Raw genomic sequence first — 18,102 nt, 5'->3', positions numbered from 1 at the left:
TTTTTTTAAGAAAGACAAACATTCCCGGGTTACGAAAAACCTGAAAATATTTGAAAATATCTTACTTCCACCACAGCAAGCGGAAAATGTTACTTGTGTTGTGATAGAGGACTTAGCCAGCCGAGGAATTGAACACACTACGCCTGGTTGGGACCCAAAAGCAATGTTCATCTCAGCCACCGACCGGTGTAATTTTATAGCTTTATTCTATATTTAGCATTTAATTTTCTTTTTTTCTGCAACTAAAGGGTTAAAAAACTTTTGGAGCCGAGTCTTCATTTTAAAAGACATCTAACAGCTGATATTAACCCCCGAGTGACCGATCTTTTTCGAATTTGACTTAAAAAATTCTAACTCCTTAGCGATGATTTTTTTTTAATTTGACCTAAAAAATTTCATGACTCGATTTACTCAAAAATTAAAGCTCAAATCATAAAACTACTCAAAATCGACTCTAAATGTGATGTAGATTCCAGTTTCCCGCTTATACTATAAGTTTCCGGACCCTGTGGTGTATAATAATTGTATTTTTTGTTGTTGTTAATTTAAAGCAGAGGTACCTTTAGATTTGAATGGAATGTAATTAAAAGCTTTTTTTTAAAGAGCGGACACGATTTACATGTAGTTCCCGTGAGCACTTAGGCCATAGGCCCATTGTGATATTTATCTCCCATTTTACCTCATTCCTTTAACAGTAACCCTGTCCCTTTAATAATGTTCACCAGGATTGTCATTGGATATGTGGCTATGTCTTCTGGTTCTACAATGTGTCTTCCCAGGTATCTGAGCCTTGTTCCCAACAGAGCGGGACATTAGCACCAAAAGTGAATTGGAGTCTCTTCATCCTCTTTACATTTCCTGCATCTGTTGTTGTTTTCCACAAATAAAAGCTTAGAACCGTGTTATTTTATTTATATTTATTGTACGAACGGTACGTTGTCATGTGATCAGGTCTAGCAAAATTTCGCCTGAATAATGTTAACCTACAGTGAAAGATCATAGAATTTCGCTTGTTATTGAACAGAAGATATTTACGAAAATGGCTCTCTTGTGATATTATTTATTTGGTAGATTATTATTATGTAATTATTGTGATATTTCATTATTGTTGTTTTTTTAAACAATGAGCCACTTGCACTACGATTTTCGGTTATTTTTCGTATAGTGTATAGTTTTAAATATATAAAAAACATAGTACCTAACTACCTATTCAATTTTTTTAACATTTCGGAATTTCAGGTTTTTTTCTAAACCATTGAAAAAAGCATGCAAATGGCTCATTGTGATCACAAAGCACACTTTATTTTGAAATTTTGTTTTGTATTTTTTTAATAGTGTTTTGTATTATATTTGTACCCATGATTAGTTTTTAGTAGGTATTTATAGAAAATGATGAGAATTAATGCAATGTGATTTTATTTCGTATTAGTGCAATAATTTACTTAATTTAATGGTTTTGTTTAATATTAAAATTTATTTTATAACATGGGGATTTTTTGTTATTATTTATTGACCTAAGAACGAAGTAAGGTTTGGTGTATTTTTTTAGCAATATCCACTGTCTAACTTAAAAGACAACGATTTTTTTAGAACCACTTTTTCCAATTCCGAATTTAGAAGCCACCTCTGGTCTGGCACCCCAAAATATCTGAAAAATCCCTTGACCATGCAGGGCCCTGTCGACTTATGATAGATTCGCCTAGCACAGGCGTCAGGTGGGAATGCTATCCTTGTTCTACTGGTATTTTAATGAAAGATGCTCCGAGAATATTCTCGGTTTTTACTATATTTCACAGTGAGACGGTATTTGAGAAACCTCAACTGACTGTATTTATTTTCTTTTTAACTTCACCATATTATTTTTTTTATTTTTCTGTTAATTTTTAGAACCTTAAAAAAAGTTACAAATCAATGTACAATATACACCATAATATGCATTTATACAGGGTTTTCCAATAAGAGGTGTTATTTTGATATTCAATCGTAAAAGATCAATGGTTTCGTTGCTTGTGTGGCACGTAGCGCCGTCTTGTTGAAAGTAAACGTTGTCCAGATCAATACCATCCAATTCCGGCCATAAAAAAAATCATCTCTCGATAGCGCAATCCATTCACCGTAACTGTTGCTCCAGCCTCATTTTCGAAAAAGTAAGGTCCAATGACTCCGCCGGACCATAAACCGCACCAAACAGTCAAACGTTGAGGTTAGAGAGGCTTTTCAACAATAACTCTTGGGTTTTCCGAGCCCCAGATGCGACAATTTTGCTTGTTGACGAAGCCACCGAGGTGGATATGGGCCTCATCACTCAAGATGATTTGCATTTGATTCACTCAAGTGAATTTTAATAATTTCAATGGGTTGTTGAAGCGTGTATCGTTCCATTTTCATGGCGTAGTTTCTACTTGTCAAATGTCAAAAAATGACAACTTCAAAAGTAACATCTACCGAAATAGCGGGCTATTCAAAATAACACCTCTTATTGGAAAACCCTGTAATTGTAATTTGCAAACTTCCTTAAATAAGGATATATATTATTATTATTAATACGCACAGTTGTGGCAGCACCGTATGGACGAGACAGAGCGCGTATCACATGAAGGCATTGTGTTCGTGGCGGTGTGTTAGATAATATTTTGTTTGTTTTTAATTGAAAAAAAAATCGATAAAAAAATAATGACAGATAATTTGGTATAATTTTGCTAAATATTTATCTACATTTTTTACACCAAATATGTTTAGTAATCGTTGGTTAAAATCTTTAGGGTACGTGCTGATACACCTTGTATAAGCAAACAAATTAAACAATTATGAGGCGACACACGACGTAAAACTGTTTTATTAAACGTTTTCGAACTATAAAATTAGCAGTAAGCACCATATTTTATTTTTCTAGACGATGACTTAGTAACTTCCCGAGGTATTAATTTAGAAACATTTGAGATTTTAGTAATATCATAATTAATTTTTAAAAAAACCCGCGGAAAGATCATTTTTCTAGGCCTGCTAAGGCAAATTCGACCGTAGGTCCTTCCAATATGCCGGTCTGTGCCCCGAATATTTTTGTAGACGCCTTCTTCACTTACGTCGTTAAAATTCCGATTTTAATTTAGAGTATTGTGAAACCTTGAAACGTTTTAAGGCGACGCACTACGTCGTGTAATATTTTGAATCCAGCCGCTATCAATAACACACCTTACGTAGATGGCGATAAGGCTTAAATTCCCGCTTAACATCATCCATCTGTTTTGATTTATGCAAGAAAAAAACATGGCCAAAAAGTGCCTTTTATTTTATTTTGTGGATGTTCAGGCAAAAAACATTTAAATGTTTATCATTTTATAAATAACGTAATTCGCCACATTATACAATAAAACCATAACAGAATATCGGTTGGTAAGTTGGAGATTTTGAACATTAAAGCAGTTTTCATAGGCCTTATACATTATTTTTTTCTGGGCTTATAAAAAGACTTATCTAAAAAATACTCCATTATTTCAAAGGCCAGGATGTATTCTACTCGCAGTATTTAATTAAAGCATCTGAAACATTTTTAGGCGATAAAATTTTCAAACCAAAAACACATGATTTTGCATTACTACATTAAATAAAATGAATGAAGATCTTATAGAAATAAAAGGCCGATTTGATGCAGTGCCTTGGCCTTGCTTGAGGTAGTTTTGACTATACTGGAACACCCAAGTAATGTTTCTAATTCCGGCCAGTAATAATAAAGAGATAAAGTTGACCTCGACGATCATTTGACCGCCAAATAAAATCAATGACAATTCTATCAATCCTTATCAGCCTTATCACTGTCGCTAGAGAGGTCATGTTGCCGGGTGTACAATTTGTTAACAAATTTTACTTTCCATGTCATCGCCAACCATCATTGGGAATTGAAACATCTTCTTGATATGGCTTTAACCGTGTTTAGTGACAATGTGGTCTTCACTACCTACCTCTTCCCCTCATTTCGACGGCCTTCAGATAATTTTGATAAATTTGTGTTATTTTAAAATATACTCATTTAAAATAATAACTAGTATATTTGTGGCACATTCCAGAGTGGAAGATACTTTCAGTATCGCCCTGGTGTAAGTAAGACTACAATTCGGAATCGCTTAACCTGGCTTTGGTCATGTTTGGAAACCAGATCTAAATAGCCAGGTACCTTCCTCTTCGCCATCTCTTTCCCCCTCCCCACTACCTTCAGCCTCGCAGCATACCTCAATTGGAGATGCCATAGTATCACTTGGTTTATATCAGAGGTTCCCAAACTTTTTTGCCCCGTAGACCACTTGCCAAATATTTTTTTTACGTAGACCCCCTGCCTACCGAATATTGAAATTTCCTAAAACTATTAACGTCCCATGTGATAATCATTTATTTTTTCCCATTTATTTTAAAAGATTCCCTTCCCTTGCCTGTCCAACAACGGGGTGGCGGTATAGTTCCTCTGTCTTTACATTGTGCAGACAGGGGCACCCTTGTGAGGTATTACACCAAATGGAAGTGGAGCAGGATAAGCAACGGGAATTTCTTTCTGTAGCTGGCCCTACAGAACTGCCCCTTAAGTTCTTGGTTAGTGCTTATTCCGATCAGTTCTTCTTGTCAGATGATATCCGATTCTTCAACATTCCACTTCCATAGTCAAAATGTCCTCAAACATAGTTTTGAAGTCTGTGTGAAGTACATTTAAATGCTGAACGTCATTATTACCCTGAACGTTTTTCAAAAACAAGTAGGAACTAGGAAAATGCGCGGCTTCCGATGTGCAATGTTTTGCTTCTGACGAGAAAAGGAACGTAGACTCTATTTATATACCTAAATTAAAAACTTTACGAAATATAAAAATACAAATTTCAAGTAATTTTTCAGTCTATTGTGTCATTTACGGAACTCCTATATGTTTACTTGAGGTAAATGGGGGTCCGCTCGTATGTACCCCCATTTGAATCTCGTGGACCCCCAAATTTTTTTCTCGCTAACATAGACCCCCAGCAAGCCGATATCGACCCCTGGAGGTCTATATAGACCACTTTGGGAACCTCTGGTCTAGACGGTTGGGAACAGTTGGGAATCTTGTGCGGTCACACATAAATAAAAAATAAATTCCCTTCTCATCACGTTACTATAAATCTCATAACATACCCCAATTGGGGATGCCAAAGTCCTACCGGCTCCGGGCAGTTTGGGCACTTTTGCGGTAGGTATATATTTTTATTTTTTATTTGCTAATAACTAATTATCCTGTCATATTTCATAAATAATTAAAATCATTGTATTATTTTTCCCATAATAACATTATTTATATTTTTATGGTAACTTTTTTATACGTTTTTAAAAAGACTTTTTTTTTCACTTTTGTTTTCGGTAATGAATGAATGCAAATCTTGGAAGCTGAAATTAACCAACTTTCCGACATTCGATCGATCTGAAACTCTGCAGGTAGAGTCGTTGTCGCTTGCAATGCATTCTGTCAACTTTTGCTTACAATCACGTACACACGCGAACATATACACATTTCTCTGAAATCGGATGACATTACAGCAGTAATATACGAAATAAATGTCGGTCCTACCCAATCGGGATTTGCTCAATTGTTAGCGCGGTTGATTTCAGTACCTGGGGAGGAGGGTTCAATCCTCAGTCAAACCAAAAAAAAAACTTATAAACATACATTTTTAAATACATCTAAATAAAAATAGATGTATTATATTAAAAAACTACGTTTTTTTAAGAGTTGTTTTGGTATTGCTTTAGTTTAGAAAAATAAGCAAAATAAAACTGTCATGTCACTTCATTGCAATATTATTACGTAGATATTTATTTACAAGTCATTCAGCAAATAAATAATAATTTTACTAGCTAAGTATGATGAATGATGATTGATGATTCTGTTGAGTCACTTTTAAGTAATTATTTTTATTACAATAATAATTATTATTTTGCTGTTAGGAGTAGATAACCAATTAAGTACTTACCTACCTACTTCAAACCCAATTTTTTTTAGTAAGGTTGGGTTGTTTATTTATGAGTGGATTGTTTCAAACACCTTCAGTTTCATTTTGAAATTTGGACATTTGAGCAATCTCCGTTTAACGCCAATTCTCAGCCCGATTCAGGTTTACATCAATTTGTAGCTCAATCAGCTGGCAAACATAACAACATGATCGGTCACAATTTAATCAAAACTTGGAAGGGGGCGAGCGGAGACAGTTAAAAAATGTCAAAAATTCAAAATGGTGCTGATCTGCGATTTGATTATTTAATCATCAAATTTAGTGGAAAACAAAAAACGGTGTCCGGATAAATCATCAAAATGATAATTCATCACATCTTTAAAAAGTTATATAAAGTGATGAAACAAAAACTTTATTAACTGGGTTAAGTAGGTTAGGTTAGGTTAGGTTTAAATTTTTTTTTTCATCGTTTCTAATGACTTTTTATGACTTTTTAAAGGTGGTTTGAATTGTCACTGTGTTGAGTTATCATGGAACCACAAAAAACGTATCCGATACAAAATGAAAAGATGGATTAAAGAACAAGTATAAAAATTAGCGTTCCTCATAATATTGACCGTTTATTGTTGTATTTTATTTTATTTCATTTTGATTAATTTATTATTATTATTATTATTATTACATTTATTACATACAAGATATACAAATATAAAAGGAAGCTTTGACTGTCCAACTAGGAAGTTTCCCGTTTTAGGAGTTATTATAATTAAGTATTATGTTTTTATTAAATTGTAAAATGGGGTCCTCAGCACCGGCAAAGTATCCAGTGAGGCTCACTGTATCATATAATGTTTGAAAATACATAATATTATCAACAAAAAAAACATTATAAAAATCCGCCAGGATAAATAAATAAATAAATAAATAAACACCCTCGGGAAATTAATTTTATAGAATTCAAGTTTGAATTTATTTGTGCAAATCGAAAGTTTAAAAATTTTTTTTTCGACCTATTTTGGAACACCGCCTATAGTCCCCTCTTACCCTCAAATTCCCAAAGATAAGTACTAGATGTGTAGAGTCGTTTGTCAATTCCGATTTAGACTCGCTATTCTATTCGACAAATCTGTTTTTTTTGTTGTTTCATTCTTCAGCTTCCTAACAAAACAGAAATTATTATGTTTTGCATCCGATAGTACACCACTAAACAAGCAAAGGTCTCTTTAAAATCATTTACCTTTAGGTTGTGTATACTTAATTAATGACTAAAATGATTTTAAACGCTATCATTCAACCTTGGGTTAGTCGCTAAGCAAGCCTATATCTATATTTTTGTATGATTTTGAAACCAAAGGCGCATGAGTTATCTTTATAATAACTTATAAATAATATTACAGTTTAAAAGTCCGGAGATTGTTGTAAATAATATTTATAAAATAAAACGTATAATCATTACGTATTATGTGATGCGATAAAGGTAAGTAAGCATTTGACGTGATAGACAACATGTCATAATGTACAGGAATCATTGACAGGGTTGGCAGATGAGTTTAAAAAAATATAAACAACTGTGTTTGTGAAACTATTGGCATCCCTATTTGGGGAATGTATGGATAGAGAATGTGGGTGAGGGGAAATACAAGAGAGATGCTGGGGAGTAGCTTGTTATTCAGAACTGATTACAAAACACAGCTTAAGCCATTTGAAGCAATGTTTCGATTATAAATGTTGGTCTTTCACCAGGGCGAAGATAGGTTTTTTTTTATTTTATTGTTGATACATTTTTTTTACAATATTTCATATTTCAATTTAGTAATGTTGGCCTCACTGGGTTGTTTACCCGTGCTGGGGCCCCCATTTTATAATTTAAGAATTTATACATTTAAAAAAAATAAAAGAAAAACAACATTAAAATAAAGATAAATTTAAAATAAAAAATAAAGATTAAAAATTAAAATATAATTATAACACTAAAAGAAAAATATCAAAAGAGAATGTAAATCGGCATTTATAATGATATATGTGTTTGTGCGTGTTGCGTGTTTTATATATTTTTTTTTTGTGTTGCGTGTATATGTTTTATTCTTTTATGTTATAGTATTTTGGTAATATTGTCTTTTTGTTCTTTAATCCATTTTTTTTATTTTGTGTTTGAATTTATTTTTATTTTCCTCAATTTTTGTTTCAAGTGGAAGACTGTTGAATGGTTAATGGTTAATGGTTAATCAACTACTCTGAAACATTCCACAAATACACGGTGTACGGAAACTCGTAGCACAATCGAGAAACTGGTGAATCTACATCTTATTGGAGTCGATTAGGTAGTATAACTTTTTTTGATTTGAACTTTCCTTTTTGGTTTAATTCTTTCGAGGAAATCGATTTGGGATTTTAAGGCTGTTGGGAAGTGAGAGCTTCACAGATGCACTCACAGAGGGCAGTGCAAAGAGCTTGCTTGGAAGTCCGCAAGATGGCAGCTAGTAGCCAAAAGTCGCCAGGACCAGTTAGAACGCTCCCAGACAAACTTGGTGTTTTGAGATCTCATTTAGCCAGCTCCTAGTTAGGTCGACTATCGAGTCACCATTTCAATAAGCGAAGTAGGTATTAATAAATCTCTGGTTTAACACAAAGAACCTATTATTTAAAATCTCCTTCCACGACGAGTTGGAGAACTGTTTGTGGGAACACAACAAAGGCGAAATTTGAAAAAGAAATTTCACTAGGGGGTTACAATCAGATATGTATTTTTAAATGCGTCGAAGCGTAAACCCAGCTCAGAACTTTTTTTGATGTAGAAAATGTTTTTTAACTCTATTTGATGTAGATTGACCAGTTACCTACTACTTGTCCTACTTGTACCTTGATACCGATATCTACTTATTTATTTATGTATGTATAAATTACAAACAATACAAAACAAAATGAACCTTCCCGGGAACTGGGAAGGATTCCCGTTCAGGACAGCCAAATTGTGTATTTAGTACATAATATTCTTACAATGGAGTGGCGATGCTGTCAAAACAAATTTTGAGAACATTGTTGATTTCATTCGAAGTGACAGGATGGTTTCTTTATCCTTGAAAGAATCGCAAAGATGTAATTTATTACCAGGGTCAATTTGGATTACATTAATAATTGCATTCAGAACAGATGAATGGTTTCTTTCGGGACATCATAAGACTGAGATTCTTTCCGGGGCATTTTGGAGAACATTTACAATTTTATAGTTAGAATTTCTACATTTATAAATCAGTATAAGACATATGAATCCTATAGTACTATATTTTTAGAATTTCTTAGGTGATAGAAATTACACATTACTAGACCAGAATATATTCCGTATGACATATGAATTTCCAATTTTACAATTTCGAATCTTTATTATAGTGTAAGAGCTTACCCATAGATGCCACTAGATTAAGTTACCCATAGATTGTTTAGCTATCGAGTATTGTAGAGAGACCGAGTATATGATGAAGGTATATCAGAGCCCATTGTTAATTTATCACATTATAGTTCAGATTGTTTTGTTGAACTGAAATGAAAAAATAAAATGTATTTGCGCCCGTTTGGTTACGAACTCGTTACCTCTGGATTCATAACCTATGACCTTAACTGCTCGGCCACGCAAGTCGTTGCAATGTTAAGTTTGTGGTCTCTTACTAGGGCGATACTGAGAGTTTTTGTCATCCTGGAACGAAGTGCAATTATAAATACATATCACCGCATTTTATTATAAGGTACTTTGTTTAAGAACTACACCTACTACCACTAACTTCCACTAAGTCACCGATCAGAGTTTTTCTAAATCAAATGTAGACAGTAATGTTACTCTTATTTTGAATATCAAATATGAAAAATTTCATTACGAAATATTAAAATTCTGCTTCAATCTCGTATAGACAGTGACATTCCTCTTGTTTTAAAGGTCAAGTGAGCAAAATTTCATCAATTTCTGAATAAAACTGTAGGTTTGGATAAAAAAAGCGATTCCGCCCGTACAGACACTATTATTTGTATAATACACGGTTTCTTCGTATGCGGGAAACTGGTGAATCTAAATCACACTTAGAACACACTCGATTTTGTAATGTAACTCTTTTTGATTTGAGCTTACCTTTTCAAGTAAATCGAGTCCAAAGTTGGAATTTTTGGTTCAAATTTTAAAAAAAACGTCGTTAAGGAGTCAATATCAGGTGTCATTTAAATGCGTTGAAGCGGTTCAACAGGCTTCCGAAAAAAAATGAGTTTTTGGACACCGTGAATAGAGAGATTTATAGTTTACCAGTTTCATTTACACGTACCTATTTTTTTTTAACAATAAATACATCGATACAGCACAAAAAAATATTAATATAAAGACACAGCAGAAAAGTGTTTTTTTATTAAAAAAAAAGTGGTGTATACACAGATTATTATGCATTATACCTACATCCAAGTATCCGGTTAATTTATTAACACTTGGCAACCCTGGTCACACAAATATAATATTATAAAGAATCCGATAAGATGAAACTTTGCCTGATATTTAAAAATGTTATCAGTCATTTTTGTTTTGTGATAAACGGTAAGACGATATTCTATTTCTATACAAAATTATAACATTCTGTTGAATTAATTTTATTTTTATTAAATCTTATGTGAAGAGAACAATATGGCGTCTTATTTTGGTTAACAAAATGGATATTTCAAAGCAGATGAATATATCACCCGGCAAGAAATATGTGAAGACGAAACAATATTGTTTCTCTTGTTTGGTGTCATAGTCATAATGGGGCTTAGAAATATCTATTGAATGAATAAATTAAATTGAATCTTGGATGTATAAATTAACCACTTAATTAATCCGATGGAGTTGAAACTCGGCTGAAAGACTCGTTGTCGATGACAATACATTTTATCAAACCTTTGGTGTCACTCACGTACACGTACGCGTACACACATGCATTTCTCTGAAATTGAATGACATTATAAAAATTGACAACAGTTAATATACGAAATAAACTTCGGTACAACACATTTGATTTTTTTGATCAATTTATGAATGTGAGTGATGAGTCGTCTAGGGATTATTGGTTATTTGTTACTCGTTGGCACAATGCCTACCGTTCAGAATGCTAAACACCGATAGTGTGTCCGCACCAAAATAGACTTCACGTAATTATATTTATTTATTCATGAAATGATTCCCCGGCGTTATCAGCCAGTTGTGATGACTCGTAGTTTTTTCAATAACAGAATAGCAGCCGGTAACGCGAACGTTCAGTCAATCATAACACATAATAATATTATTAAATAACACGATAAGCTTTAGTGTAGTGAACAGTGTTTACTTGTATCGGTGAAAAAAATAGTAAGTACCTAAGTAAGAGAGTTTAATCAATCACCCATGTGAATGCTATAACCAAAATTTCAACAACCGCGTCGCTAAATTAAGTAAGGCCTTTCTTCCACAGGGATACGCAAGTATCCGATACTGATGATGTGTGTTTTCGTCGCGAACAACTTGTCGCGTACACTCCTTACGCTTCACTACTGAAATTAAAACACCCGCATCGCCACCACGAATTCTCGAATAAAGTCTTTCATAACCAAACTAGCTGTCATTCTTTGTTGACTGTTTTGTTCCTAGCATTGATCCATACCAGAGGTTCCCAAAGTGGTCTGTATGAACTCTCAGGGGTCGATATCGGCATGCTGGGGGTCTATGTCAGCGAGAAAAAAATTTGGTGGTCCACGAGATTCAAATGGGGGTACATACTAGCGGACCCTCATTTACCTCAAGTCAACATTTAGGAGTTCCGTAAATGACACAATAGACCTAACACAAATATAATTGACTGAGATATTACTTATTTGTTATTCGTATTTTTATATTTCGTAAAGTTGTTAATTGAGGTATATAAATAGAGTCTACGTTCCTTTTATCGTCAGAATTAATATATTCAAGCAAAACATTGCACATTGCAAGCCGCGAATTTTCCTATTTCCCCAACTTGTTTTTGAAAAACGTCCAGGGTAATAATGACGTTCAACATTTAAATGCACTTCACACAGACTTGAAAACTAAGTTTGAGGACATTTTGACTATGGAAATGCAACGTTGAAGAATCGGATATCATGTGAAAAGAAGAACTGACCGGAATAAGCACTGACAAAGAACTTAAGAGGCAGTTCTATAGGGCTATCTACAGAAAGAAATTCCCGTTGCTTTTCCTGCTTCATTTTTATTTGGTGAAATACCTCACAAGGGCCCCCCTGTCTGCACAATGTAAAGATAGAGCAACTATACCGCCACCAGGTTGTTGGGCAGGCAAGGGAAGGGAATGTATTTACTAAAAAAATAAATGATTATCACATGGGACGTTAATAGTTTTAGGAAAATTCAATATTCGGCAGGCAGGGGGTCTACGGAAAAAAAAAATTGGCAAGTGGTCTACGGGGCAAAAAAGTTTGGGAACCTCTGAAACACACTAACGCACAGTCGAGGTACCCCACCACTTTCCCAACGGCGTTTTAAGGATACATATTATTGTTGACAGGAGGTACACACTTGAAGATTTTTAATGATTTTTTTAAATGACTAGCTAGACCCTTGACTGTCCCTGCATAGCAACCGCTTAGAAGGCTTGCTTTCAGGTTAGGTTAATACAGACACGATCGAAACCCACCGTTATTAATCTTTAACGTCGCGAGTTATATTCGATTCTTAGTAAGAGATTTAAAAATTATTACCTGGTTATTCGTAACCTAGGAATGTTTGCCTTTTCTTTTTAAAAAATCTGTTGTTGGTCTGAAGCACGCGAATTCTTACAAAATGTCTGATACCGGTGACGTCATGTTGAAAGTCTCGACGATGTGAGCAAAAACAATCTCGCCCGGCTAGTCGCGGGAGACTTGCGTCGCCGACGATTTTACAAAATATTGGCAAAGCGTTCCGGTGTACGTGAACCTCCGCGCCTTAGTCGTCAAGATATTTAAATCGTCGAGTATCGGTTACTCACGTATCCCCGTGGAATGTGGAAGGAGGGCCTATAACTATAACTAAAAGACAATTTTCAGATGGGCTGCTGCAGGAAGTGGTGTACCGTGAGTCTGGCCATAGTGGCTGCGGTGTTGGGCTATGCATCTTATGGCCTTTTCAAGGTCCCTGAGGTGCCTCAGCTAGACCAGAACCAATGGTGGGGACCAGGACTTCCTGTCCAAACTGACAGAACCATCAGAAAGGTGAATGTGGAATTTGAACCACAGGTAATGATTTTATAAATATTCAATAAGATAATAGGGGATTTTCACTTTATTATAGTAAAAAAAAAAATAAAAAAAAATTTTTTTATTTTAATGTTGACAAATTAACTTTCGATAACTACTTAAGGTATACCATTAAGGGCGTTTCTGACTCACACTGTTTGTAAGGGCAGTTTCTGTTCCCGGTAACAGCTATATTTGTCAGCCAGCAGTATTACCTACACCATAGCCTTATTCGAGTTTTGATCGTTTTATAAATCAATAATAATTATCAATAAAAGTTCAACATTTTTAGTGCGATGATCAGAACCAGAAAAATAATCAATTCATATTAGTGAATGATTTTAGTCTATTTGTTACTTAGTTTGCTGTTCATTCGTTCAATTCATTTTTGGTGACTCATGGTGATTAAAATTCTTCCTTAATTTCTCATTTATGTTGTCAGTCAGTAAGTCTGATTCACCACGGATTGATTTCATTCACAATTAAATTTCATTCACAATTTACTATTAAAAAAATCTGTAATTCATAATATTGGTTTTGTACATAGAATAAAGAAGAAAACTAGAAGTGCCTTCAATACAAATTTAAATAATAACAAACGTCGCCACTGACTTTTATGGCGTTGTCTCTAATACACTTACATCGTAGATCACCATCCCAATTGAATTTCGTAATCACTGGAAACACAGTTTTGTATTGGAAATTTAAGGCCTGATTGGACAAATATTCGAATCACGGAATCGTCCACAAGGCATTTTTGTGTTATTCTTTATTCAGTCTTTATGCAGGTCTCTTATTTAGTGGGTTTTGCAGAAAACATTCGTATTGTTTAGTTGTTGATTTTGAATAATCTTGAAAACGTACCTATAGCCTTGGCTATTATTGTGTAGATCCGAAAAAATATGGTTCTTACTCTCCTTTTTTTACTCCTTCTCCAAGTCCGACAAAGATTTCACTAATATTTTGAATTAATTACGGGATGTTAATTCCTTCTAATTCAGCTGATAGTGGAAACTAATTCATACACGTCAAAGCAGAAGACTTCAATAATTGGATTCTTTTAATATTTTCCGACAATGTCTTCTGTTTATTACATTTCTTAGTTTCATGTTCTCCGATGTCTTCATACTAAACGATTTATATTTACTTCAATTTTATTTGTCTACATTTAACATATTGTGTGGAGAACTCAACACAACCTCCATAATTCCACACTCTTTTTTTTTCAGAGAATCGAAAATCTGAAACAGAGGTTGAATGAGACTTCCTGGTACACTGAGCCACTGGAAGATGTCGCATTTCAATATGGCTTTAACGGAAAGTACCTTAAAGAAGTCGTTGACTTCTGGAAGAACGAATATGACTTCGTTGAAAGAGAAAAGTATATCAACGAATATCACCAATACAAAGTGAACATTCAAGGCTTGGATATACATTTTGTCCACATATTGCAAAGGGCTAGAGGTATTAGAATTATGCCTATGTTGCTCCTGCACGGATGGCCAGGGAGCTTTGTGGAATTCCACAAGATGATCCCCCTCTTAGCACGATCGAGCCCGGACAGGGATTTCGTGTTCAACCTAGTCATTCCAAGTCTTCCAGGATACGGATATTCCCAGGTAAAATTAGGACTCTCACCCAGCGGCGGCTCTGTTTGATTTTTTTTAAAGTTTAGTCGAAAACCAAATAGATTAAAAAAAAACGTTTTCAGCTACAACAACACCAATAATGCCATTTTTGTCATATGAGCAGTTAGTATACCCAACAGTCACGAGCCGCCACTGCAGCCTCACTGCCAAAAGTATTATAGTGATTGATTGCTGGGGTATTTTGCCTTGTTGTATATCTTCCTCTTTCATCTAGATTTCCCTTATGATGGACTTTGAAGACTGTCAGACTTTTTACTCAAGGAGTAAAAAGCGCTACGCAGGATGCTGCCAAATATAACCAATAATCAAGCTGAATATTACATATTTTTCTTTTTTTAATCGTCGTAAATAAAGGGATATTCAATCTCATTTTTCAGAATGGTAACTTTAACATCGTAAATAAATTGCGTATCCCATATCCTTTTCCAGAATGGTAACTTTAACATCGTATCCAATCTCCCTTTCCAGAATGGTAACTTTAACATCGTAAATAAAGGGGTATCCCATTTGCTTTCCAATATCCCTTTCCAGAATGGTAACTTTAACATCGTAAATAAAGGGGTATCAATCTCCCTTTCCAGAATGGTTTAGTTAGTTTAGTCTGAGGTGCTCTATAGAATTATTAATTACTTTATGAATAACAATGGTAATAAAACTTTTTTATTCGGATTCGATGTTTGTTACTGTACATTATTTTTTTATTATTTATAAATTTAGGCATCTTCAAAGCCTGGATTAGGAGCCGCCCAAACGGCAGTTATTATGAGGAATTTAATGCAACGTCTTGGATACGGAACTTACGTCGTCCAGGGCGGAGATTGGGGAGCAATCATAACCAATGCAATGGCAATAATGTACCCCGAGGAGATTTATGGATATCACACAAATCTGCCATTCGTCCAAACTGGGCTGGGAACTGTGAAAACCTTGATCGGTAGTCTTTATCCTCCGATGTTTATGGAAAAGCAACACATATCGTTGGTGTACCCGATATCGAAGATTTATTCGTACCTCCTGCAGGAAACTGGATACATGCACATTCAATCCACCAAACCAGATACTATCGGTACGTATAAGCTAAAAAGACGTTTTCTCTTTTACAAGGATATTATTAATTTCATGTTGTCATTCAAGACGACGATGTTGACTACCTGTAGGTACTATCGAAGTTTACTATCTGTGAACATATGTATAGGTTATTGATTCTTAACGTGGACAATGTCGCCCTCCAGTGGGTGATATAATGTATGGCACTACATGGCTCTCATATATCTTCTTCCTATCACTGCCATTTTTCTGCTCAACAACTCGACTGTAGAATGATTTGCTGGCTCCTACGTTTCTTTTCTCATTCAGCTTGGATCTGTTCAAGGCCTTGGTTCATTACTTATATTCAGTAAAAAAAACCCTTCCAAAAGCACCCTCAAAGATGACGTAGGCCCTTTTGAATCAGTGTTTCTTCATCTTCACGTTTTTAGAGCTCTTTACGTTGTCCACCTTCAACAGTTGCATGCGTCTGCTGAGATAACAATGTCATTTCATTAGTCATAGAAACTCCCTCAGTAATAAGATTCACAAACAGTCTCCAACTCGTCTTGGAAGGAGTTTTATAAATAATAGGTTCTTTAATATTAATCAGCGATTTATTAATACTCCGCGTATTATATTGGTGACTCGTTAGTCGACCTTACTAGTAGCTGGCTAATTGGAATCTGGGATTGTCTGAAAGCCTTCGCACTGTCCATGGCGACATCTGGCCACTGGCTCCATCTTGCGGACTTCCCTGCAAGCTCTATGCACTGCCATCTGTGCGTGCATCTACAAAGCTTCCTAACAGTTTCCTAACAATTAGATTTGTGTAGTTTATAGTAAGCCTTTGAAGAGAGATCTTTTACGTAAATTACGTTTAGTATTTTGTTTTTTTTTCAGGAGTAATAATACAAAGGTTCCCATTTTCTTAAAACAAGTCTTTTTCCAGGAATCGCTTTGATGGACTCTCCAGTGGGGCTAGCAGCTTATATTTTAGAGAAGTTTTCCACTTGGACCAACAAGGAGTGGAGAGATCTACCTGATGGGGGATTGACCAAGAAGTATAATCTGACAGAACTGTTGGACAACATCATGATCTACTGGGATAGTCGATGCATCACTACCTCCATGCGTCTATATGCGGAAACATTCAACAAGGCACAACAAAGCTTGGGATTTGATAAGTGAGAACATAATATGTTTTTATAATTTATCAAAAATACGAAAACATTCTACTCGGTAAAGGTGTACTTTCTATGATTGGGGAAAAGTCTGTCGAGAGCTGTGATGGATTAATAAGCCTTTTGGCAACGCTGCAACTGCGCCAATCTCTTTTGATTTGAATGTCTGAACTCAAAAACCTAATTGAATTAGATTTGTATGGACATTTTCAAATTTTATATGGTTTCCGAAATGTTTTGCGCCAGACAGAGTGAAATGCATCCAATACTCTTTATTATTGTACATCATGACTTAGTACGACGCAACCTATAAACCGGGTTTCTTAGAATGCATTTCCAAACGATAAGTGGGCGTCTTTTGTAGTCTAAAAACAAAACATAATAATTAGCTCTTTCGCCATTTTCTGCGCAGTTTGTCTTTGTATTTTGCTAAGCTAGATTAAGTTTGTTTTTTTCCCTTTCCTTTTCTTTAATGTTCTGTTTTGTTTTGTAATGGAACCGTTTTCATTTTAGTATTCCGGTGACTGTTCCTACAGCCGTGGCTCGGCTCCCCAACGAGATAACCTTCGCCACCCGATGGCAGATGAAGGAGAAGTACCTGAATCTGGTGCAGGTCACCGATTTCCCCACTGGAGGCCATTTCGCCGCATTCGAAGAACCACAGCTTCTCGCCAACGATATCTTCGAGGCGGTGAAGGCCTTTGATCGCTTTCACGAGGCGAATGGCACAGAATTTGGACCACCTGGACCACCACAGTGAACCAAATGTGATTTAGTTTTAAGACGACAAATCTTTTGTATATTTTTATCATCAGTTAAAAAATAATAAATACTATTGTAAAATTATAAATGATTGTTTTCTCGCATCGCGGCCGCCCGGTATAGCCGATGAATCGCTGGAGGTAGGTATATACTTTTTTTATATAAAAGTCTGCGACTTTTCAAATTTGGGAAATGTTATATGTCCAAAGGAAGTAGGGAGAGGAAAGTTGGAAAGTACCCGACTATTCAGATCTGGTCACCAAACAC

General features: G+C 35.0%; 1 protein-coding gene across 2 annotated transcripts; it reads left to right on the top strand.

Moving 5' to 3' along the window:
* The first annotated feature begins 10,466 nt into the window (after nucleotides 1-10,466).
* LOC149411854 (juvenile hormone epoxide hydrolase 1-like) lies at nucleotides 10,467-17,882 on the top strand. 2 transcript variants are annotated; one of them, XM_089646504.1, is made up of 6 exons: nucleotides 10,467-10,530; nucleotides 13,026-13,214; nucleotides 14,444-14,833; nucleotides 15,581-15,929; nucleotides 16,842-17,076; nucleotides 17,587-17,882. In XM_089646504.1, the coding sequence occupies exons 2-6, from the start codon at nucleotides 13,026-13,028 to the stop codon at nucleotides 17,831-17,833; spliced, it is 1,410 nt and encodes a 469-aa protein (XP_089502630.1). In that variant the 5' UTR covers nucleotides 10,467-10,530; the 3' UTR covers nucleotides 17,834-17,882. The 2 variants fall into 2 exon arrangements, with proteins under 2 accessions (XP_089502630.1, XP_089502629.1); XM_089646503.1 differs by lacking the exon at nucleotides 10,467-10,530 and adding an exon at nucleotides 11,195-11,316.
* Nucleotides 17,883-18,102: the final 220 nt, after the last annotated feature.

Source organism: Hesperophylax consimilis, chromosome 24, assembly GCF_061612785.1.
Source record: "Hesperophylax consimilis isolate HC1 chromosome 24, BYU_Hcon_1.0, whole genome shotgun sequence".
NCBI classification, from domain to species: domain Eukaryota; kingdom Metazoa; phylum Arthropoda; class Insecta; order Trichoptera; family Limnephilidae; genus Hesperophylax; species Hesperophylax consimilis.
The sequence above is the reverse complement of the archived record's forward strand: the minus strand, read 5'-3'. Positions and strand labels throughout refer to the sequence as shown.